Source organism: Salvia miltiorrhiza, chromosome 6 (assembly GCF_028751815.1).
Source record: "Salvia miltiorrhiza cultivar Shanhuang (shh) chromosome 6, IMPLAD_Smil_shh, whole genome shotgun sequence".
In the NCBI taxonomy this organism is placed as follows: Eukaryota; Viridiplantae; Streptophyta; class Magnoliopsida; order Lamiales; family Lamiaceae; genus Salvia; species Salvia miltiorrhiza.
In genome coordinates, this window is record NC_080392.1 from 35,088,218 (window position 1) to 35,112,411 (window position 24,194).

Genomic DNA, 24,194 nt, shown 5'->3' on the forward strand with positions numbered 1-24,194 from the left:
AAATTAGAATAAATATCACCTCATGTCTCAATTTATTAGTGTTTTAACAAATATGTTATATCGTTCGGAGAAGTGCATAAAAGTACCCAACGTATCAAGTTTTTCTTATTAGAATTTATGTCGATCCTCGTCACGGTTCCAATGCCGAAAAAAAAAAAAATCGGGACATATAAGAAAAATTGATACGTTGGGTATTTTTATGCACTTATCCGAACGATATAACATATTCGTTAAAACACTAAAATATTACATAAAGTGATATTTACCCCCCAAAAATTATACAAAACTTTTTTTCTTTTTTGAAACCTACAAAACTTAAAATAATGTTGGCGATGGGAAAGGGTTCTCTACGAAGCCCGAATTAAGTTCCCTAAACTTGTTTTGGTAGTGATAATTAAAGCCATCTTATAATCTGCAAAAAAGTTATGGGAAATGTGAAGAACAACTAACTTAACTGTATGTACAAGAGCAGCAAACATCCAAATTCATCAGTAATTCCATACTCATTTTGAACTCTCTTTTCTGATACAGACCTCAAGCTTTTCCAGTTGTGGCGCACATCCATCACAAATTTCTCTCAATAGCTGCAACCTCTTTTCTATCTCCGACACAGGTAGACACGGAGCTGCCGTCTCCGATGCCGGCAGCTGGGAATCGATCTCGGGTTTCTTGTAGCATATCAGTTTTACCATCATCCCCTGTCAATGATTTCACCACTATACATAAGCATGTTGCAGAAAAAGCACACCAGTTGTATTGTATAACAAAGCAGATGACGCGCTATGGCTAAAAGCGCGTTCATTGCAGAGTCCAACAGTCAGTCTATCAGATGACAATAAGTGTGATGGCAGGTGGAGAAGAGTATAATGTGCATGATTTCATCTGCATTAGTAAGCATTGACGTATATATATATATATATATAGGGTTAGGTTCTATTGAGAAGCTGTAAATGAGATTAATGAACATATCAATATAACTGATGAACATGCGAATCTATTTAATTTGTTAAAAAAAATGTCACCGCTGGGGATCGAACCCCAAATCAAGCGCACGTTCATAAAAATTAATTGACATGTTCATCAAAATGTACTAACTTGTTCACAACTATTAGATTGCTTCTCAACTTCTCAACTCATTTGAGCTTCTCAATTGAACCTCTCCCCCTAACCCTATATATATATATACATGAAGATGAGTTGATGCAAGAGCGTACCTCGTGTTGCTGCCTGCGAGAATAGTCACGCATCAGAGATTTCGCAAGTTTATTGCGCAGTGAGAGTGCAGCATCAGAAACGTCCCCGAAGATGAAGGATGAAAGATGATGCAGAACAAGAGAGAATGCTGCTGAGCTCCTGTTTGCCGCTTTGTCAAGGGCGCCCGAGACCCACGATTTCGAGTAGGCTTCTAGGATGCTCTCGTTATCCTGCACGAAATTCGAACTCATGGAATTTTAGTCAATGTAAAATGTGTCCCTATCTTCAGAGAGGACTGAGTAAGCATCTCCACGCGCGCGCGCACAGAGTTTTATGTTTTGGGCTAATTAGAATCGAACGAGTTACCTCAATAGGTTCGAGGTAGCCATCAGCCTTCGTGAGGCACTTATGCAGAGGGGGCAGGAGCTCAAGGACGCGTGCATTAGATAAGGTATTCCATGCGACAAGCCTAACAGAAGCTTCAACGGATTTGTGTAAATACATTGCGACCTGCCGTCCAAATATCATATCACCATAAGATTCAGCTGAGAATTGCTCCACTAGAGTTTCAATAAATGTTGAGTAGCTATCGTGGATGTCGGATGCAAATTTCAGGCACTCGACACCCTTGTCACCAGCGAGCATGTCTGAACCCTTTTTCTCATCAAGAACTTCGCCATACACATTCTGCAAGGTTTCGTAGACATCCCTGCTTTTCTCGTTTTCCAGAACACCCATCCCAGAAAGTAATGCCGCAGACATCGCGTGCAGTTTCCAAACAACTGGAACTCGTTTAACAGGCAAGCAGAACTCGGAGCTAAGAGTAGGGAATGCTTCAACAGCCAGGAGAAAAAAGAGTCCGCTCTTGGCAACTTCAAGAATGTTCGAGGGCACCTCCGAATAGGTTTCTCTGTGAGAAGCAACGGGCGGGCATGTGTTCTTGTCGAGCTGAATGGTGGAGATTGCACTGAGAAACCAATGTGCAGGAAGAGGCAATCTCTGGCGAGCCCACTCCAATTTTAAAGAAGAAGAAGACGACTCTTCACCAGCTTCACTGGTCGCATCCATATCCTCATGAATAGTTTCCATGAAACGAACTTTTTTCTTCATAGATTTATGGCCAACATGGTTGATCTCAGACGTGGCTTTTTGTTTCTTCTTTGCACCAAGCCACCTGGTTCGAAAGTGAGAGACCAAAACATTAGCAAACAGCACATATTCTTCGTCACCATAGTTCCACTTGAAAGAACTGTATCCGTTTCTAAGAAAGAGGAACTTATGAATGCCATAACTCAGATGCTTGAGCACAGGAACCTGGAAGATGAATTTTAGTAACTTATCAAGGACTGAGCTATTCCCCGGGCCCACAATTAAACAAGCCGTAAGGGCGCAATCTATCTTTTGCATTGTGCAGCCCATCTCTTCAGCTTCTGATGAATCCACAATAGACGGAATAGTAGAAGTTTCAAGCAAGTAAACGAGCAATCTTGCATCTTGCTGAGCCAACAAAGAATTTAAGGACCAATATCCTCCACCAGAGGCACCCCACCCGACACCAACTCCTGGAGCAGGGCCGCCTCTACCAAACGTTTCGATAGGCTGCAGGAATTGCCAGTCACCAGCAACTGCTTTTGTCAAAGTTGACAGCAGATATTGTATTTCAATTGTACAGGACTTGAGTATACCATTAGCAAGAATCTTATCATCCCTTGAGAAATTGTCGTATCCACTTCGTGCAGTATGGATATCGAGATTTGCATGTTGGACCAACTTATCGACAGAATTAGCTACTTGGAAGAACCCTTGGAGGCAACATTGAGAAGATATTGCCAATTCAGGCCTTCCTTTAAGCCTCAAATCACATAAATACTTAACTAAGGAGCCATTTTCAGAAGGATCACTTAGTCCTCCAGACCTGAAATACCCATTTTTAACAAATGCAAGTCCAATCTTAGGAACAAACTCTGGCAACCATGGCAACCGACCATTAGGCAAGCTCGTAAAGTCCTCTGGGACGACAGCTTTCAGCACGCTGGCAAACATACTTAAAACAGAAGAAATCACCCACAGCAAGGAATTTACCTCTGAATCCTGGAAACTGAGTCTCTCACCATCATTACTTTGGGAGTCGAAGAGCCTCGATATGTATGGAATATTTCTAACTTGTATCCACTCGAGGGCCAGATCTATAATGGGACCAAAGTGTCTCCATGACCAAGCCTCTGTATCTTGAATAGCATCTGCCGTTGTTTCTTGCATACGAGAATAAAAGTTTGGAAGTCTATCAGCCATAACACCTAGAAGAAGATATGCTTCCCTTGCGATGGCACAGTATTCATTCATCACATCATTGCCGATTAGCTTCTCAAAGGTAGGTAGAGTCAACCATGCACATAATGACGTAAATAGGTCAGAAAAGTCAGAAATATTATATCCATAGTTAACGGAGACCTTCCATAGACGTAATTGTTCAACTAGCAAAGAAGATGAAAGTATGCAGGACTCTCTCCCAGACTTGACCCATTGATTAAGAGAAAATGGATATCGGTACAGGTGCCAAGTCAACTGACGAAAAATTCCATTGTTTATAAATGTTGAGCAATTCTTCCTGCCATGTCGAGCCAATACCTTTAAAACACCAACACATGGGTAAAATATTTGATTATTTATCAGAAAAGAAGTTCACAAAAGATAGACGAGTAAGCAAAATAAATCATGAAACCACAGCTCACTTTGAAGAGTGTAACAGATTTTATTTTGCTGGAATTGATTTTCATTTGTTCATTTGAAGCAAATCTGCCAGCGACTGTCTGAACAAGCCTTCCACAGTCCAAAACTGCAGCAGCACAAGTTGGAGAATGCCTTGCTAAAGCGACCAATATCGATATTAAGCATTCTTCTAATGGCGCAGCAGGATCTGTCTGTTGACACAGGAATCGTTAAATATTCATTTTGCATAGAAATAATGTTCCAGAGTCGCTGAAATGACTCTGGGAACCTAAAACAATTCGAATAAATATTTTACCTCCAAGAGATAGCAGATCCTTTCAAGCGTCCCCATCCTAACAAGACCGGCCACAAAATCCTGCCCAGCAACAACTACATCGTCCTGAATAGTGTGCTCGCCTTCAGCTTTGTCATCCACCATCTCCTCATCAAAACGAAGAATATTGGAAGGCTTAGTATTATACTTCCAAAAGCCACCACGAAGAAAACCAACATTAACATCTGGTTTACTTCTGAATACAGGAGCAGTACAAACATCCCTTGAATAAGTTGGTGTCCTCTGAAAAAAGGAAAGGTTACAAATTACAAAGATAAACTCATAACTGAACGCAATATTAAGAAAATATCTTTTGAGAGATAACACTCTACCTCTGACATGTCAAATAAGATATTGTTCATATCACAGCTCATCGCACTAAGAATGGCCTTGGCACAATTTAGGACCACATTATTGTGGTTATCATCAAGAGATATTCTACAAACAATATCAGAAAGCATCACGGTCAAATTATCATCCAGATTTAAGATTCATAAGAAGCTATATGTTTCAGTCAAACATAGAGGAAGAGAACACTTACTCAGAGACAAAATGGGTTATAGTGAGATTTACATTGATTTGTACATCTCGGGTTCAGGGAATTTATGTGCTTGTTCATGTATTCTCATTTCTCACGAAAGATAGTCATTCTCATTCGATCCATTCTCTCTCTCTCTATATATATATATCATGAAGACACAAATACGCATTATTGCATACACAGCCTGAGAAAAACTTGGTTTCATAATTCAGTAGTAACTATAAGCAGGACTATAAGAAAAGGTTAACAGAGATATTTGACAAATATTAGAAAATGGTAATTAGATTTGAGCATACACCAATGGACCTTACACCAAATTATAAGCAGAAACAAAATCCAAACTAGATATGACACCATGAAGGACATAGATTTACCTCAGTGATAAAGCGAGCTCAGGTTCCGGGCCCAGAGCATATGCCCAAATAGCCACCCAGTCAGTGGGCTCCACGGCATCAGCAATGTTAGAAACATAATCAACTTGATTCTGGATGATGTTACAAATCGCACGATTAAGTATAGCTGCAATTACACTTAAAGCAAGTGTCCGTTGGCCAGGAACCTGAAACAAGTGTTCCAGAAGCAACAATGGTTAATCGGATAAATTTATTAAGTTTATATTTACAAAGACATGTTATGAGCTAGAAAAGAGATTCTCACTAACCACACTTCTAGCTAAGGCTATTGCTTCTTTTATTGTATAACCAGCAGCACCAGGATCGCCTTCAGTTCGAAGATAATCACGTTCAGAAACATTATTTGAATTGTATTGACCTACAATCAGACAAAATTGCATCAGCACCCCTGGAAACATTAAAATGAAAAATAAAATCTTCTGAAACTAATTGACCTATGATTATTTGTTCACTGATTATGTTAAGCTATAAGTACTAAATACACGTTTTAGCACAAAATAAAATTAACAGACAATCCAATAAAATGAAATAAGACTCGTGCATCGGCATTTTAAATATGTACACTTATGAAGCTCACTTGTACACTTACCAAGATCGGACTCCATACCAAAGCCAATAATGTCTCCATCTAAGGAAAATCGCACATCTCTAACACGCTCAACTCTTTTGCTCCAAGAATTCCATATGCTTCCTCTATCTGGACTTACATTTGGGGAAACTTTGTCTTCCTTATTTTTCAGTGCATCTTCAGTTTCAATTTCCATGGCTTCATCATGAGAGACCATGTTCTCAGAAAGTTTTGGCAGAGCTTCCCCATTTTGCATACCATCTGATGCACTGCCTGTGACATCTGTCATAGAAGACTTTTGCCTCTTGCCTTTTGCCTGGCCCCGTCTTTTCAATGCCTCGATCAATTTTGGGTTCAGCTTAGCCATGATTTCAGCTTGTGCTTCAGCAAGTTCATCAACAGACATACTTGCTAACCGAGCACGATTCTCAGCATCGATCTGATTTTGAAGACTGTTTTCTTCTCCACCTACCAATGTCTGCACAGGAAAACCAGAAGCCGTAGGTGATTTTTGCACATTCTCCATTTTCAGGTCTAGTTCTTTACTCAATCCATTTTGAACATGATTTTCAGTTTTGTCATAACTGAAGCTGCGAAACTCCTCGGCACTAGCCAAATGTGACGGCTCTTTTCCTTCCTCCTCCGCCTCTTTGATTGTCGAAGCATTATTAATCATAGTCACAGACTGCAACTTGGCATCACCCCGGTCAGCAATTTGTCTGCTTAACCCATTAGAAGCCATTTTTTTCTCAACTTCCATCCCATTCGAGTACCTTCCCTTTCCCTTCTCATGGAACCCCGAATTGCCCTCTTTTTTCGCAATCTCCCTCCATCTACTGAAATCTAAACCCCTCTTCTCTTTCCTTTGTACTGGATTAGCAACATTAGCAGCAGCTACTTCCATCCCCTCAAAATCTTCGTCTTCTCCCAGGAGCTCATCTTCATCGCCTTTGTCATTATGAAGGTTCAAATTTACAACTTTAGGAGCCCAATGCTGCCGAACAACAACATTAAAAACATAATCACAGCATCCACAAATGCTCAACAATCAGATGTATCCAAAACAGAGACAAAAAACAATATCATTAATCGAAAACAAATCATTCCAGCTTATCATATGCTACAATTGAACCCTACAAAAGAGGGGAAGCAATAAACAAAAGAAAAACAGATGCCTCCGATACAGAAAGAAGCAAGTGATAGAGAGAACAAGGGACAGAATGACACATACCGGGCCGTGTGAGCGGTGGCGCGCCACCGGAAAAGGCAGAACGGTGGGGCGCGGTCCCGAAGGCGGAGCCAACGGCCTAGTCTGCCCAACTTCGGAGAAGCCCTTTTCGACTATACCGCCAACCAGCCGCGAAACTTCATCTTCACCAATTTGGAGTTGGGTTGCTCCTAATATTTTGGGTTTTGGGTTTTTGCTCTCTGTGGAGGGATCTTTACTCATGTCGGAATCCCGGCGAGTTTCTCAGAGGCACAAAATCAAACACCTGGTAGCCGTTTCCTAATGAGAAGTGTTTATTGGCCGGATTCTGTCTCCAAAATTGCCGAGTGTTTGACGAGTAAGTAACTGCAAAATTGAAACAGAAGCAACAACAGTGAGAAATTGAAGAAGCAACTTTCCCACATCGAAATGGTAGCACATGGAGTATGGGAGTAGCACATAGATAAAGGGAAGAAATAAACATGAATTCCATACTTACCTGGACGGGGTCAATGGGCGATCCATAAGGCCCATGGCCTAGGTTGGTGACCTCCATTGCACCTTGGAGGGGTGCCCGCCTAAGGTCGGCTCAAGTAGTCGAGCCTACGTCATAATTTGTGATAGTGTGGGCCTGCGTTCGCGCGGCCCACTTCCAATTCCAGTCCATATTTTGTTAAATTTTTGAAATACTATGGGCCCCTATTCGTGCGGCTCATTTATAATTCCAGCTCAAGTTATTGTTTATATTTATTCTTGGTTGTTTATATGTAAATGTATACCACATAAAAATAGATTTATTAAGATGATTCATTTTTGTGATATTTGATAAAAGAAACTGCAAGCAAACAAAATAGGTCGAAATATTACAAAAGATGGTAGCATATGTTTTCTTAATTTTGATGCCAGAGCTATAAGCCATTACAAAACCTACATACAATATTCAAACGAAAAGGAATCCGACAATGGAAAAACACAAGTTTTCTTGAGAAAAGAGTGAGCTAATAAACAAAAATTTTCACTAGCAATCGTCCCACATCGGAACAAAATGAAAGAGGTGAAAGCAAGATTTATAAATATCGGGAGATATGCATTAAACTAAAATCACGCAGCTGGGTGTTGAGCACATAGCGAACTATTCTTTCGCCTTTTACTAAAGAATACCGTGTGCTTGTCACAATTCAAACAGCTTACGTCATTTTTTGAGGGTATTTTCTTTTTAAGGAAAATCCCAACAATTTTTAAGTTAAATATTTTATTGTATAATTTTTGAGGGTATTTTCTTTTTAAGGAAAATCCCAAAAATTTTTAAGTTAAATATTTTATTGTATAATTTTGTTTATTTTTTGTTTTAACAATGTAGTGAAATAAATGTGTCTTTCATATTTTTTATTAATTAAGATAACTCTGTTGATTTAGTGTCAAGTGATTAATGCTCAAGGTATGAGATTTTGGGCTCGAGACCCTTGTCATACGATTATTAAATTTTTTTTATTTATTTACTTGTGTAATTTATAAAAAAAAAAATACTTCCTCCGTCCCATTGGGCTTGTCACATCTGGGCGAATGCAGGAGGCTGTCGTCAAATTTGGGGCATGTCGTCGTACTGTGAGTCGGCTTTGGTCAGCTGCAAAGAAGCAACAACAGCAGGGTGAGCACTGATAACACTCATTTTTCCATGGTTTTTAGTGTTCGTATAATGTCATTTTTACACGGAATTGAGTGTTGGATGGTTGTTATGTGCTTAATTTATTTTATCTTGTGAAATATGATTCTTACTCGAACTTTGAAGGAAATTTTAGGTTTATTGAGTTCGAATTTGGAAAACTTGTCTTAAATAGAAGTTGTAGATCATCTCGCTACGAGTTCGTGAGCGCAAACGGATCATAATTCGGAGTTCGGACGAAAAAGTTATGGCCGAAATAAAAATATCGTGCGCAGCAGTCAAAAATGACGGTCAACAACTTTGACCGCCGAAAATGGGCATTTTGAAGAAGAAATTCAGCGACCTAAACGGCGACCGCCGAGTTGGTCGCCGAAATCTCTATTTCAGTTTTGCACTGCGAGTTCTAAATTCGGCGGGCGTCGAATTTGGTCGTTTTTCAGCACAAAAACGGCGGTCAACTCGGCGACCGCCGAGTTTGACCGCCGAATTGGGCAGATTTGCGAGTTTTTCCGATTTTTAGAGTTCTTCTGGGTTCCAAACACTGTATTTTACCCTGACACTATAAATAGGTCTTCTTTTGACCTATCTAGGTTCCCAGCTTTTATTTTTCTCAGTTTCATAGCTTTAGATTATTATTGCTTTCCAATTTTTACTGCTTGGATTGGATTTCCGCAAGATTGAAGATTCAAGCTGCTACAATCGTTCTTATTCAGTTTCTTTTATATAATTCAGTTTTTCCAATTGCGTTCTTATTATTTATGATTATGCTTTTGTTTTATTTTGCTATGTCTGACTAGTTCTTTTATCTGAACCTAGGGTTTGTACAAAGTTGATTAATTATGTATGTATGATTTATTGATATCAATTTGCCCTCCAACTTGTGATTCATGATTTCTGGTGCTTAATTTCTTGTGAATTACCTGATCAATAATTTACATGTTTAGCTGTTCAGTTTGAGTCTTGAATGCGATAATTGTTCAGCCGATTCAGGAATGCATGATATAGTGTTAGCCTTGAGTCTTGAATGCGACAGGTGAAGCTATAAGAAGCTATTCTTTGTGTGCTATTTGGAGTTAATTTATTCCTTGGAGTCTTGAATGTGAAAAAGGGTAAATTAATCTACGTTCATAGGTGTTCGTTAGAGAAGCTTGTGAATAATATAGTGATCTTTCATCAGGGTTGGATTAAATTGGTAATTGAATCAATAGGTTGAATACATATGTTTGATTAACAATAGTACATCCCTAGTGTCAGAGTTTGTTTTATTATTTGAGTTTTTATCCTGTTTTATTTTGTTTTGTTTGGATTTTAGTTTTGTTCTTCGTTCTCGTGGGAGTTTGCATGAATACTACTAGAGTTTACTTGGAATTACTTAGAGTGATTGACAAACATGGTTTTCGTACCTCAATTCCACATGTTTTGTTGTCATTTCCCTTCATGTTTTGCTTGTGAATGCTTGTTTGTGCCCGAATATTTAGTTTTATGAAGATTTGATATCTTGGTGTAGTTTTGGAGTAATTTCAGGAACCATCAATGATTAATTGGAGGATTTTGAAGATATGAGATTGAAGTACGTCTCGAGAGGAATCCGTGAGCGCAAACGGCGACCAAATCCGAGTCCGGACGAGGGAGAACGGAGCAAAACGAGCGGCCTGCGCAATACGCCCAGTAGCCCGCGGTCACCACCCGCGGCCGCGGGGTGGGACCGCGGGTCAGCTGCCCCCGATTCAGGAGACACCCGCGGTCACCACCCGCGGCCGCGGGGCGGGACCGCGGGTCCCCTGACTCTCCCCCACGTTTGCCGACCACGGGCGCGGGCCATGACCGCGGGAAAAGAGCGGAGTCGCGTTTTTCAGCCCTTAACCCCCATTTTTCCCCTTTTCCTCACATTATTCATCATCCCCTACATTCAATACTCATTTCCTACCTCCATATCCAAGCCCTAACCCCCATTAATACTCATTCCTACCCATTTGAAGAAGGCATTGAAGAGGAGAGAGGATTGAAGCAAGCTTCTCAATAGGATTTGTTCATTCTTTCTCTCTCTTTCATTTATGTTTCTCTTTTCATTGGGTATGTTATTGTTGAACATGATAGGCTAAATTTCTCTTTGATTTGGGGATTAGGCTAGATGATTATTGTAATGGATTGATTATTTATGCTCAATATAAATCTTGTTTGTTCATTTGCACATTATCTTTTCAAACCCTTGATTTATTTCTTGTATGGATTGTTGGCCACATTCTATGCATTTCTAATTTGCACTTTGAATCGGGAGAGGATAATTGCAATAGATAAGGTGTTTGAAACATATCAATTCGATAACCGGGAGGTTGAGAGTTGGGTGAGAGTATGTCGATCTTTGTGTGCTTTTGGGAGTTATAAGTTAGAAGTTGACCGGGGACGGCAACTATGACCCGTAATCTACCGTTTTAGTCGTCCGGGAGGGGGCTAAAACCAGTTGGGAGATCACTCTAGATAATTAGGTTCGTCAAGATTAGTATTGAGTTATAATTGAAGTCCTTTTCTTAATCATCGATGCTTAGTCCCTAAATCGTCTTAATCATTGCATTAGTCCACGTTGTTCATTTGATTTTATTTGTCTTTGCACTTGTTGAGTATTTAGTTAGATAATCAAACCAATCACTTCATCGTTTAGTCTAAATAGCTCTAGCATAATGACTTAAGGTAATCACTAGAATTTGACTACTAATCCTTGTGGAATACGACCTTGCTTCCCTATATTGCAACTACACCGTATACTTGCGGCGTGGTGAAAATATTAGCGAACAAGTTTTTGGCGCCGTTGCCGGGGATTAGTTTAGTTTGATTACTTGTGATATTTTGAATCATTGTGCTTAACTACTTTAGACATTTTACTTGATTTATTTTTGTTTTCTATCTTAAGATGTTTGTTTTGACTCGTTGTTTTGTTGGTTGGTAGGGTGATGAAAAAGAAAATTGTTACACAACACCAAAAATATTAAATGGATGATGGAAGGAATGAGTTGGTTGAGCAACTCGAACTACAATTGGCGATGATGCAACTTAAGTTGCGAGTTTTAGAAGCAAAAAGAAATTGTAGGCAACCATTTATTCAAGAAGCCTTCCAACCCACACCTTCTTATGGCGAGTATTATGACATGGGGTGCAATGCCATGGAGTGGCAATCACCATTGGAGTATGAGGACCATTTCAATAGTTGGAATTATGAAAATTCTTATTTCACTAAAGAAAGCTTTCAAGGGGGAAATCGGTACTATCAAGAGGAGAAACCGAATGTTAGAGACGATCTTCTACAATGCTTCATAGCTACACAAGCTTGGATAGAAAAAAGTATAGCAAACTCGGATGTTATGCTAGAAGAGCAAAGAAAGTCTTTGGCTACCACTATGGAAAATCAAAAGCGAATTGATGATGTGTGCATGGCCATTAGCCTACAAAATGGAACCTTGTATGAGGAACCAATGCCAATGCTAAGTGAAGAGCCTCAAGAAGTTGAAGAAGATGAGGATCAATTCTCCAAATCCCTTGAAGTCGAGAGCCCAACTTTTCCAATGCAACCTCTACAATTCCAAAAAGATGAAGACTGCACAAGCTTCAAAGAATGCAAAGTCATAAATTTTGTCGATCCTTACCTCAACACGGGCGATTCTATGAAGGCTTGCTTCTTTCACTTTTATTTATCTTCATCTTTTGATTTTCACTTTGATTTGTCTAATAAGGAATTGTTTGAGTGTGGTGGTACTCTAGATGGTGAACGAGATTATCATGACGCCCGGGATGTCTCAAGAATTGCAAAGCCACCATATTTTTGGGTCGCGGTGGATGGAGCATGCAAATTTGATGAGAAATGGCCACCGCCTAAGCCTCCACCTCGTTTGTGAGTACGAGACAAGTAACCATTTTCTCCTTCATCCAAACTTATTTCTCCTTTGTGTGAAATAAGTTTGGGGGGAGGGTGAAGATGGGTTACTTATCTCATTTATCCGTTGTTTATTTATTTAGTTAGTTTAGTTATGTTACAATAATTAGTTTTGTCTATGTTTTTTTTAGCTTTTCCTTGTCTTTTGTTTTTGAGCTTGATTGTTGAAAAACATGAGTTGGATGAAATGTGTGTTGGGCTTATGATATGAATGTTGCTTTTGAAAAGAAATTGTTGAGTATCACATGTTGATTTTGCATGTAGAGTTTAAACTTGTGACAATGAGCTAAATGTTGTACCTCCAAGAACTTGAAAAAGAAATGAGCTTGTGAGAATTGAGCCTTTGATTGTCATACATTTACAATCTCATTTTGTTCTTGAGTGTAAATCATTTGAGCATGTGTGTTGATCTCTAGAACTTGCCATGAGTCCTCTCTTGAAAATAAAAGTAGATGTGTTGTTAATATTGAAGTGATTTAAGGCCATCCTTGTTAGCCACTTGACTTAAATTGTGTCCAAATTCTCATATGATCCTAGTTTACCCTCTTTGTGCCTTGTAGCATTTCTTTGAATTAACCAATGATGGGTAGAACTTAGATTGTTAGTGGTTACTTTGATGAAAATGTTTGGGAAATGATTGAAATTGCTTATCAAGCTTTGATTGAGTGAAAATCACTAGTTCCCTATGAGCTTAAAAAGAAAAGAAAAAAAAAAGAAATGAAAATGAATGTGAATAAAAGAGCATAAAGGGGAGTGATTTGCCTTTTGAATCATATCAAGATAAGTATCACTAAGGGTGAAAAGAAGAAATGTGGGGATATTGGTTTTTGATTGATTAGAAAAGAGAAATGGTGAATTTGACTTGTTCATTGTGATTGTTAGATTGTGGGATATGAGTCATTTGCCTAAAAACACCTCACCTCACCAAAGAGCCCTCATTACAACCTTATGAAAGCCCTTGTTGATCATTATTTATAACACATTGAAGTATAGAGAGTTAGGATAAATGGCAAGCCTATGGTAGATTGCATACATGATTCAATTTGAGTGCAAACACGTCCATTCTAAACACTTGAGAGTTGAGTGCATCATTGAAACATCCACTTTGTTAGGATTCAAGCTTGGAGGTTATAATATTGAACTCATTATCACTTGTGACATCTTGGAATGCATTTCTACTTGTGATGCACTTTTGAAAGATTTTTTGTAAAATTTGAAGCCTTTGAAATGACACCAATTCATGCTCACATGTTTGTTTACTTTTATTTCTCTTTTCTTCGTCGTTTGGGGACAAACAACACTTTAAGTTTGGGGGGTTGACAAACATGGTTTTCGTACCTCAATTCCACATGTTTTGTTGTCATTTCCCTTCATGTTTTGCTTGTGAATGCTTGTTTGTGCCCGAATATTTAGTTTTATGAAGATTTGATATCTTGGTGTAGTTTTGGAGTAATTTCAGGAACCATCAATGATTAATTGGAGGATTTTGAAGATATGAGATTGAAGTACGTCTCGAGAGGAATCCGTGAGCGCAAACGGCGACCAAATCCGAGTCCGGACGAGGGAGAACGGAGCAAAACGAGCGGCCTGCGCAATACGCCCAGTAGCCCGCGGTCACCACCCGCGGCCGCGGGGTGGGACCGCGGGTCAGCTGCCCCCGATTCAGGAGACACCCGCGGTCACCACCCGCGGCCGCGGGGCGGGACCGCGGGTCCCCTGACTCTCCCCCACGTTTGCCGACCACGGGCGCGGGCCATGACCGCGGGAAAAGAGCGGAGTCGCGTTTTTCAGCCCTTAACCCCCATTTTTCCCCTTTTCCTCACATTATTCATCATCCCCTACATTCAATACTCATTTCCTACCTCCATATCCAAGCCCTAACCCCCATTAATACTCATTCCTACCCATTTGAAGAAGGCATTGAAGAGGAGAGAGGATTGAAGCAAGCTTCTCAATAGGATTTGTTCATTCTTTCTCTCTCTTTCATTTATGTTTCTCTTTTCATTGGGTATGTTATTGTTGAACATGATAGGCTAAATTTCTCTTTGATTTGGGGATTAGGCTAGATGATTATTGTAATGGATTGATTATTTATGCTCAATATAAATCTTGTTTGTTCATTTGCACATTATCTTTTCAAACCCTTGATTTATTTCTTGTATGGATTGTTGGCCACATTCTATGCATTTCTAATTTGCACTTTGAATCGGGAGAGGATAATTGCAATAGATAAGGTGTTTGAAACATATCAATTCGATAACCGGGAGGTTGAGAGTTGGGTGAGAGTATGTCGATCTTTGTGTGCTTTTGGGAGTTATAAGTTAGAAGTTGACCGGGGACGGCAACTATGACCCGTAATCTACCGTTTTAGTCGTCCGGGAGGGGGCTAAAACCAGTTGGGAGATCACTCTAGATAATTAGGTTCGTCAAGATTAGTATTGAGTTATAATTGAAGTCCTTTTCTTAATCATCGATGCTTAGTCCCTAAATCGTCTTAATCATTGCATTAGTCCACGTTGTTCATTTGATTTTATTTGTCTTTGCACTTGTTGAGTATTTAGTTAGATAATCAAACCAATCACTTCATCGTTTAGTCTAAATAGCTCTAGCATAATGACTTAAGGTAATCACTAGAATTTGACTACTAATCCTTGTGGAATACGACCTTGCTTCCCTATATTGCAACTACACCGTATACTTGCGGCGTGGTGAAAATATTAGCGAACAGTGATTCATTATAATAGTCCATGTGGATACGATACTCGACTTGCTGTTTCTGTGCTACGATTACACTGTTTAGTTGCAGTTATTGTTGTTAAGAAATTAGCGATCAAGCACATACATTTATTAAGTGGTAAATGTACAAAAAGATCCAATAGGATGCACATCGATTTGGAGTTATTTTCAAGTTTGGCATTAAGCAAGAGAAGCACAATTAGAAGATTTGCAAGTGGTATAAATTGTAGCAAGAGTACAGTATGGCGATGGATTTGAAAGGGTTTGATCAAAGCTCATACAAGTGCAATCAAGTCGGACTTGACAGCCCCTAACAAATTGCTTCGGCTTAAGTTTTCACTTGAAGCCATTAAGTATGATAGAATACTTAAGGTTCTTCAATTTAAAAATATGCACAATACGGTACATATTGATGAGAAATGGTTCTACATAACCAAAGCATCTCATAGGTTTTATTTGACCCCCGGGGAGGTCGAACCACATAGGACGTGTAAGTCTAAGAAGTTTATTGAGAAGGTTATGTTCATGTGTGCTGTGTGCAGACCCTTATTTGCACCAGATGGGACTATTTTGTTTGATGGAAAGATAGGAATTTTCCCATTTACAGAATGGGTTCCAGCAAAAAGATCAAGTAAACACAGAGCGGCAGGGGCACTTGAACAGAAACCAATTCAGTCTATCAAGAAACAAGTAATCAGAGACAACTTTATTCATAAGGTATGGGTTTCTAAAGAGTTGTGTGCAAGTTGTAAGAGTAGAATGATATGAGTACATAACTCAATCTTATTGTACTAGAAATATGAATTTTATTCAAGTTATTTTATGAATTTGAAAATATTGTACAGATTGTTCCAGCCATAAAGTTTAAATGGTCTTGTTTTGCAAGCAAAACAATTTTTATTCAACAAGACAATGCAAAACCTCACATAAAGGATGATAACCTTGAATTTATAGAGGTGGCAAGTGCTGATGGGTTCAACATAGGGATAGTGCATCAACCACCCAATTCCCCGGATGTCAATATCAATGATCTAGGGTGGTTTCGAGCAATACAAAGTCTACAAACTGAAAATGTTTGTAGAAATGTTGATGATCTTGTCAATGCAGTGGTAAGTTCTTTTAAGGAACTATCACCCACTACTCTAAACAATGTGTTTCTAAGCCTACAAGGGTGCATGGTTGAAATCATGAAGGTGAAGGGTCACAATACCTATAAGATCCCTCACATGAAGAAAGGGGCCTTAATAAGGCAGTGAGAACTACCACTGAACTTAAAGGTGCCTCATGACTTGGTGAAGGAATGCATTACATATTTGATGGAAAAGGGCATTGTGAGTGGAATGGAAGAGCTAATGCATGCAATTGGAATGGAAGAGAACCTAATGGAGAATCTGGTTATTAAACAAGTATAGCCAAATGTTTCTTTAGGCTATTCAGCCTATATTTTGTAAATGAATGCTTTTGTTTAAAAATGAAGGATGATTTTGTAAAGGGATGATGATGTAAAATGCAGCCTATATTTTTGTAAAAGGCAGCCTACATTTGTTGATGATTTTGTAAAGGCAGCCTATAGAAATGTTGATGATTTTGTAAATGAATGTTTTTGTTTAAAAATGAAGGATGATTTTTTTAAGGGCATAATTTGTTGAAAAAAGAAGGATGATAATTGTGAAGAACCTTAGTATTCTTAGATGTATCATCAAATGCAGCCACACAGGGCACCAACAAATGCAGCCAAACATGCTTAGGCACCAGCAAATGCAGCCACATAGGGCACCAAGACACATAATCACATAGGCACCAACAAATGCAGCCACACAGGGCACATAAACACATGCACAAGGCCACACAGGGCACCAAGACACATAATCACATAGGCACCAACAAATGCAGCCTCACAGGGCACATAAACACATGCACAAGGTCACACAGGGCACCAAGACACATAATCACTTAGGCACCAACAAATGCAGCCTTACAGGGCACATAAACACATGCACAAGGCCACACAAAGCCTATACCAACAAGCATTTCATACACATATGTAATCATAGATGGTTTAATACATACACATTTAAACGAGCAGGATACTATCATCTCAAAGCCACAATCAACCATCGCCCAATAGTACGCATGAACAATTAACCACTGTCAAATTTATAAACACATAGCCAAATGACAGATCTCACCCGTTTCAAACCAGGTAGTAGATGGTAGACAAAGTTGATGAAATTTGGTGAATGACCCCTCAAGTCCGATAATTCCAAACCTTGAAAGGAAACCAGCTCATCCCAGTTTTCCTCACAGAGCATCGAAAAAGAAACCGAGTCAGATCCAAGAAGTAAACAAGAATTAGAGGAGGCCAAAAGACTCTCATGAATCTTACTTACACGACGATAGATTGGAGTTTGGAGCGAGGGTGAAGCTCCAACCGGTGGACACTCACACATAGCTTCAATCTCCTCTGTCTCGATCGACGCCGGATCTGACTCCGAGAAGGTAGCAGACCAAGGGAAAAATACCTCCGGAGGCGGGCTCCAATCCCGTTGTGAGTCCTCCGTGTCGGGAACAAATTCTCCGCTCAGATAACCTTCCCAACGATTATTCATCAACGCGTGAAAGACGGAAGGCGGCGAGTTAGGGTTTACATCGGCCATAGTAGACCAAGAACGGCGAGATCGAAGAAGTTCCCGCTTAGGGTTTTCGCACTATGGCGGTGAAGGACCACCGGCGAGGTGTAATAGAAGAGAGCGCCGCTAATTGACGGCGAGATAGTGGGTGGCGCCGTTTGATCTCCCCAGATTTAGGATTTTCACGAAGGGAAAAGGGGAAGGATCGGGAGAGAGGAGAGAGCCGCGTGGAGTGAATGAGGGGGGTAGGGTAGGTTTTAGGGTATTTATATTAGGGATTAGAGGGGTTTTAATTATTTTTATGTTAAGTGTCAATTGTTCCCTAATATATTAGCTATTTATAGAAATGGGACAAGATAGTGAGACAAACAAAAAAGAAATACGGGACAAGATCAATAGAACGGAGGGAGTAACTTTTTTAAAATAAACGAATGGAACAAGGTAATTTTTTTAGGAAATATCAAACATAACGAGATAACTTTTTAAGAAAAATCGAACAACACATTATTAGTTTTTAGGAAATGGGACCAAATTAGTACTCAACATCGAACTAAATAAAAAATAATTCGAATGAGTTTTAAGAGAATTGCAGGACTTGGAAGGGTGTTTTTCTCGTATAGAAAATACCAACAATTTCAATGTATTTACGCTTCTTTAATACTTAGATAGCTAGATAAGCTGAGGTATTATTTATCTTTAGTTCTTAAAGTAGTAAGTGACCCGTCGAAATTTGATGGGGTCTATTGAAATATAAATTCATAAAATTATTAATGTATTTTTTGGTTCATGAATTTTTTCACTAAAATAAAGAATTTAATGAAATTGTTTTAAAATAGAAAATTATAATATTTATTTGAAATTTGACCGACCTAATTTAAATATCTTATGAAATTTATATGTAAGCGGAGTTTTAATCCAATTTTATTGTGATTTTTAAGGGATCTGTAGTCTTTTTCTATAGTAGTTTTTTTATTCCTAATATACAGTAGGTATTAGAGGCAGATTATGATATAATAAATTTTAAATCGTGTCCATTAAATTAAAGTATTATTGATTAAGGGTATAGATTAGTTCTACATTCTTATCTTAAGAGTGATTTTTATTTTAATCCAATTAAAGTATTATATACGTTGGAACCTGAATTGGTCTGCCCATGAGGTCGAAGATAATTTTTTAGGGAATATAAATAGAATTAATAACATCAAAGTCATATATATTAAAAAGTAAATCAAGTACGTTTTTAAATTGAAATTGGAGAGTTGGATATTATGAAGTATAATATTACAATAATCATTACAACCTCAAAATTACAAATATATGTATTTTCTATTTTTCGTGTATGGATATAAATAAAATTTTATTGATCAATGGAATACTAATATAAAGATTTTTAATTGACCAATGGAATACTAGTATAAAGATTTTTAGATATTTAATAGTTTTTAGACATATAATGATTTTTAGATATTTAATAGTTTTTGGGTATGGAAATTGATTAAAAATAAAAAAATAAAAATGAATGAGAATTGATGAAAATTAGAACGGAGTGATTGTACGACGCCACGTAGGATAGAATTTATTTTGTTGGAATATTTATATAATGATTTTTTAGATATTTAGTTTTTAAATATATCATGATTTTTAGATATAGAAATTGATTAAAATTTAGAAAAAAATAAGAATGAATGAGAATTGAGGAAAATTAGAATGAAGTGATTATAGGATGCCACGTACGGTATGATTTATTTTGCTTTAATATATATATATATATATATATATATATATATATATATATATATATGGGGAGGGCTACAGTAAAAATACTTCTTAAAATATAAATATAAACGTTTTTTAATGTACGAATTTTATCCAACAGAGTTACGAATTCATCCAACATGGTTACGAATTGTGAAAAATAAATTTTTGCTGCCTTTGGGATTCGAACCCAGGACCACGAATTCATCCAAAAGGGTTACGAATCAACCGTAAATCTTGATGATCTAAGGGCTGAAAATCATTTATATTTTATACACTTAAGAGTGTTTTTATTCTAGCCCTCCCCTATATATATATATATATATATATATATATATATATATTGAGAAAATAGAATTTATTTTGTTGGAATATGTAATACCCCATATTTCGTTAGCTAAGTTTAGAATCATTTTGAACTTAGAATCATTTTGAACTTAGAATTAAGATGTTAGCTAAGTTTAGAATCATTTTGAACTTAGAATTAAAATGATTCACGCTGGATTCCAACAAAAATGATTTTTAAAAGTTTATGTTATTTAAATTCTTATGCATCATATTTATTTAAATTGAGCATTTAACATTTACACGAGCTATTCATTTAGCAAACCCTGAAGAAATATTACAATCTCGGCAATTTAAGGGATTTTAATTGTCAAATAATCCACCTTATACCATGCTTTCCCCTTATCACTCACGTACTACCACCACTTCAAAGCAAGCCCCAATTAAACTTTAAGCCATACACCTCATTCTCCTCACAAATCAAGCAATCGAACCATTTCAGATTTCAACGGCTCAGCTCAAAACTTCTAAAGGTTCATCTATGAACTCCCTTGCCTATTCTACTCAACCAGTTTCGTTTTAGCAATTAGTCAAATTTTCATGAGCATTAAACTGCATAAGATTTCATTTTGTATAAGCATGCTAATTGAAAAAAAAAATGCGAACTTTACTTGATATATGCATACAGTATAAATTTCATGGACTGCTTTTACAATGGAACCATAAAAAGGGAAATAGAGAAATGTTTTGTATGCTGTATGAATCAAACTTGGGTCTTGGGTTATTTTGGCTTTTGCTGTCGGCGGTTGTGAGTATCGAGTCAGGGCGTCGGTGGTGTCCGTCCTGCGATATGAGAGAGGGAGACAGATGGTTGACGTCGATGGCGGCGGCTGAAGCTGCTGTTATCCGGCCAAGGGTGAAGAATGAGAGGACTGTGGTGTGTGTTGTTGGAAATATGGTTTTAATGCCATATCTGGAAATTATTATTTAATTAAATATTTATTATTTTATTAAAATAATGATTGGATGTTAATCTACATCTCGAGTAGATCAACATGATATACTTGAAGTCTCAAAACCGATTTCCGATGAGTGAGATATTGTATGTCAAAGTTTGGATGTTGAAGAGGGAAAATAACATTTGTTATGTTATCCCACATTGGAAAACATAGAGATGTTTTTCATGTATAAGAATAGCAAAGCACATGGAGTTAATAAATTGACTTGTGGGCTTGCTAGTGGGCTTGATCTAAGTAATAGCCTCGCGCGCACACACACACGCGCGCCGCCGCCGACGATCGATCGATCGGACGGACGGACGACGACGCCGCCGCCGCCGGACGGGCGGGTCGGGTCGGGTACGGGCCGCGGCCAAGGACTTGGATCTTGGATCTTGGTGCTTTGGGGTGGTGTTTGGGGCCCAAACTATTTTTTGGACCAACTCCATTGGGCTTTTAATTTTTGGCCCAACAGAATTATTTATTATTGGCCCAACTGTAAGCCCAGCCCACACCACAACTCGAACCCACATTTCCAGCCCACACCACAGCAGCAGAAGAAGCAGGTAGCAGAAGCACGCCAGTACGACTTCTGCATGGCAACTTCATTTTTGCAGCTTAGTTTCTTCAATGACTGCGCCCACCGGCCATCATCTTCAACATTTACGGCTTCCAGCCGTCGGAGTAGAATTCAAGGTATTGAATTCATACTTACCACATGTCTATAAATAGACTTGTGGAGAGCATGCAGAAAGTAGGTACAACACCAACAAATTTCTGCAATCTGCCATTTACAATCACACTCTCTGCAAACACTTGTGCTCAGTTCTTGATCCTATTCAGTTCGCCGGAGCTCGCCGGATTGTGGTGCTACATCCGACGAGACGAAGTCGTTTTACCTTTGGGGAAGATACGCCAAACCGAAGAGCACTACCGGGGCGATAATCTTCTTGCGGGAAGAGATTCATCTCGACTCGACTTTGTTTATACGTATAATTTATTTATGCAGTGTATTTCAGTTGTATCAAATTATTTGAGTTGTAATTTCTCAAATTATTTACTTTGTAATATTTTCAATTATTTTGAGTCGTAATTTCTCAAAATAAATATTTTGTAATATCTCGATCGTGTACCCGGTTCTAACATGTGTGTCGTCGATGGTGGTGGCAGAGCGCTGCTGACCGTCCGACTATAGGAGAGAGAGAGAGAGAGACTTGAGGGCTGAATCAACGAAGGCGGCCATGGCAGCCGCTGTGGTCGCCGGAAATTGAAGAGAAGGGTGTCGGTATGGAGGAGGGGGTTAGTCGGGGGAGGCTTAGCCTAGAGCTTTAGGCGGCGACTTCACGCTGTTCTGAGCCGGAGCACGAGAGAGAAAGAGGCGAAGAGTGAGAACAGAGGGAGGCAGCGGCGGTACCTATCGCCGTTGCCAAGGAAGAAGGCGGTCGTGGTTGTGAGGGCGATTTCACGAATGAGGTAGAAAGGGAGGAGAGATCGGCGGTGTTTAGGTTCGAGAGGAGATGGAGGGGGTGTACGGCTGAAACTGATTTCAGCAGAAGAGAGAGGTCAGAGGGAGATGAGGCCGGTAGCCTTTCTCCGGAGACGGAGCCGCGGCTGCGGAACTTGTGGCTGAGAGGGAGGGGCGAATTTTGAGAGAGAAAGAGAGAGAGAGGGTGATGGAACGGCTGTGATGATTAGAGAAGAAGGGGAAAGATAGGGTTTAAGTGTTGGGCTAGGGTTTGGGCCTTGTGCTCTATTAAGTTTGGGCCACATTCATTTATTTAAGTCTGGGCTGCCCATACTTAATCATTTGGGTCATTTTGCTTTTAATATTTGGGTTGTGAATTGCATAAGGAAAATGGGCTTTCATTTAATTATTTTAGGGTTGATGCATGATAATTATGATATTATTATGTGCATATATTGAATATAATTACTTATTATATGATTAAGCATGAAACGAATTTGCATATGCATTTTTGCAAATAAAAGTACTCATGATTTAAATTGGTTTTCATTGAATTCAATTATTAAAGAAAATCGAGTAAGGATATTGTTGGTGTCCTAGACTCAAGAAAATTAGTTTTTAATCCTTATTATTAAATTTTGAAACCCGGCGTGATGAATCAGAGAATGTTTCGTACACTCACTAAGAAATAAGATTAGCTTCACGAGACCTATTAAGAATAGAATTTCTTGTAGGCTTTGTGACCAGAGGGATTAGCGCTGCTTTCCCAAGACAGGTTTATATGTGATTATGATCTTCAGGTTTTGCCTAACCAGGTGGGCTTACTTTCCAAATATATAAAGTATGATTGAGTTATTAAGCTCTAAATGTTTCAATGAAATGCAAATTGTTTATTCAATAAAATGCAAACTGTTTATCCAATAAAATATTTTGTGCACTCTGCTCCGTTTAAGGCTCGCAACAATGAATCGATCGAGGTTCTCTCTTGACCTAACACGTTATTTGAGAATTGTGTACACCTATTAGCTGACCTGGTGGGTTGATCTCCATCGGGCACTAATCATGTATGAGGCGTTATAAGGGTGCTCGACGGGATGTGTTCCGGAGCATTGGGTCCCAAATGGGAACTTGGCTGGGTTACGCCCTCAGTTCAAGCAAGAGGGAGTAATGGATCCGTCGGTGGCTAAAAGGTCCGGGATCACAGCGAGTAACGGAAAGGGAGTGTGACATGTGCGCACAAATGAAAGAAATTATTTTAACATGATTAGAAGTTATTTCACTTTAAAACCTTCTGAGTTATGTCAAGTATGATTGGATAAACTGTCTTTACGAAAATATGAAATGTTTATGAAAATGCATGCCCACTGAGTACATTAGTACTTAGCCCAAAAATACTTTCAAATGTTTTCAGGTTGGCTGGCCGGTGCTGACGGGACTGAGCTGAGGCTAAGGTTCAATTTCTATATAGACTTCCGTTGTAGCAATAACTCTTATTTGTCTTTTGTTTTCTCAACTTAAGACTTTCGTGTTAGATTTAGAATGACATCTCTGATTGAGCTTAAACACTTAACTCCTAGTTTTATGCTAATGAATACTGGTTATCATAAGCATGAAACAAAACTTGTGATCCAAAGAGGCCTAGCCCGACTTACCATCCTATTATTCGGGTTCAACAAGGATTTTCCCTTGTTTATTTCTATTAATTAGTCACACCTCGATTATACTTATTCCTTCAAGGATTGGGGTGTGACAGAATATTTATATAATGGTT

At 38.7% G+C, this 24,194-nt stretch overlaps 1 protein-coding gene and 2 non-coding genes across 3 annotated transcripts; 2 read left to right on the forward strand and 1 right to left on the reverse strand.

Annotated features, from left to right (window-relative positions):
* Positions 1–379: 379 nt before the first annotated feature.
* LOC130989242 (transcriptional elongation regulator MINIYO) lies at positions 380–7,622 on the reverse strand. Its single transcript, XM_057913193.1, has 11 exons — positions 7,466–7,622; positions 6,991–7,332; positions 5,781–6,753; positions 5,440–5,549; positions 5,153–5,337; positions 4,570–4,675; positions 4,220–4,480; positions 3,927–4,115; positions 1,561–3,822; positions 1,215–1,424; positions 380–698 (listed from the first exon to the last, which is right to left on the reverse strand). Exons 2-11 carry the CDS (start codon positions 7,207–7,209, stop codon positions 504–506), a joined length of 4,710 nt encoding a protein of 1,569 aa, XP_057769176.1. The 5' UTR covers positions 7,210–7,332; positions 7,466–7,622; the 3' UTR covers positions 380–503.
* Positions 7,458–7,617, forward strand: LOC130991090 (U1 spliceosomal RNA). The gene has a single exon (XR_009091053.1). It is a non-coding gene; the product is annotated as a U1 spliceosomal RNA (small nuclear RNA).
* A 450-nt stretch (positions 7,623–8,072) lies between the features above and the next one.
* On the forward strand, positions 8,073–8,193 carry LOC130991089 (U5 spliceosomal RNA). Its single transcript, XR_009091052.1, has one exon. It is a non-coding gene; the product is annotated as a U5 spliceosomal RNA (small nuclear RNA).
* The last annotated feature ends 16,001 nt before the right edge of the window (positions 8,194–24,194 follow it).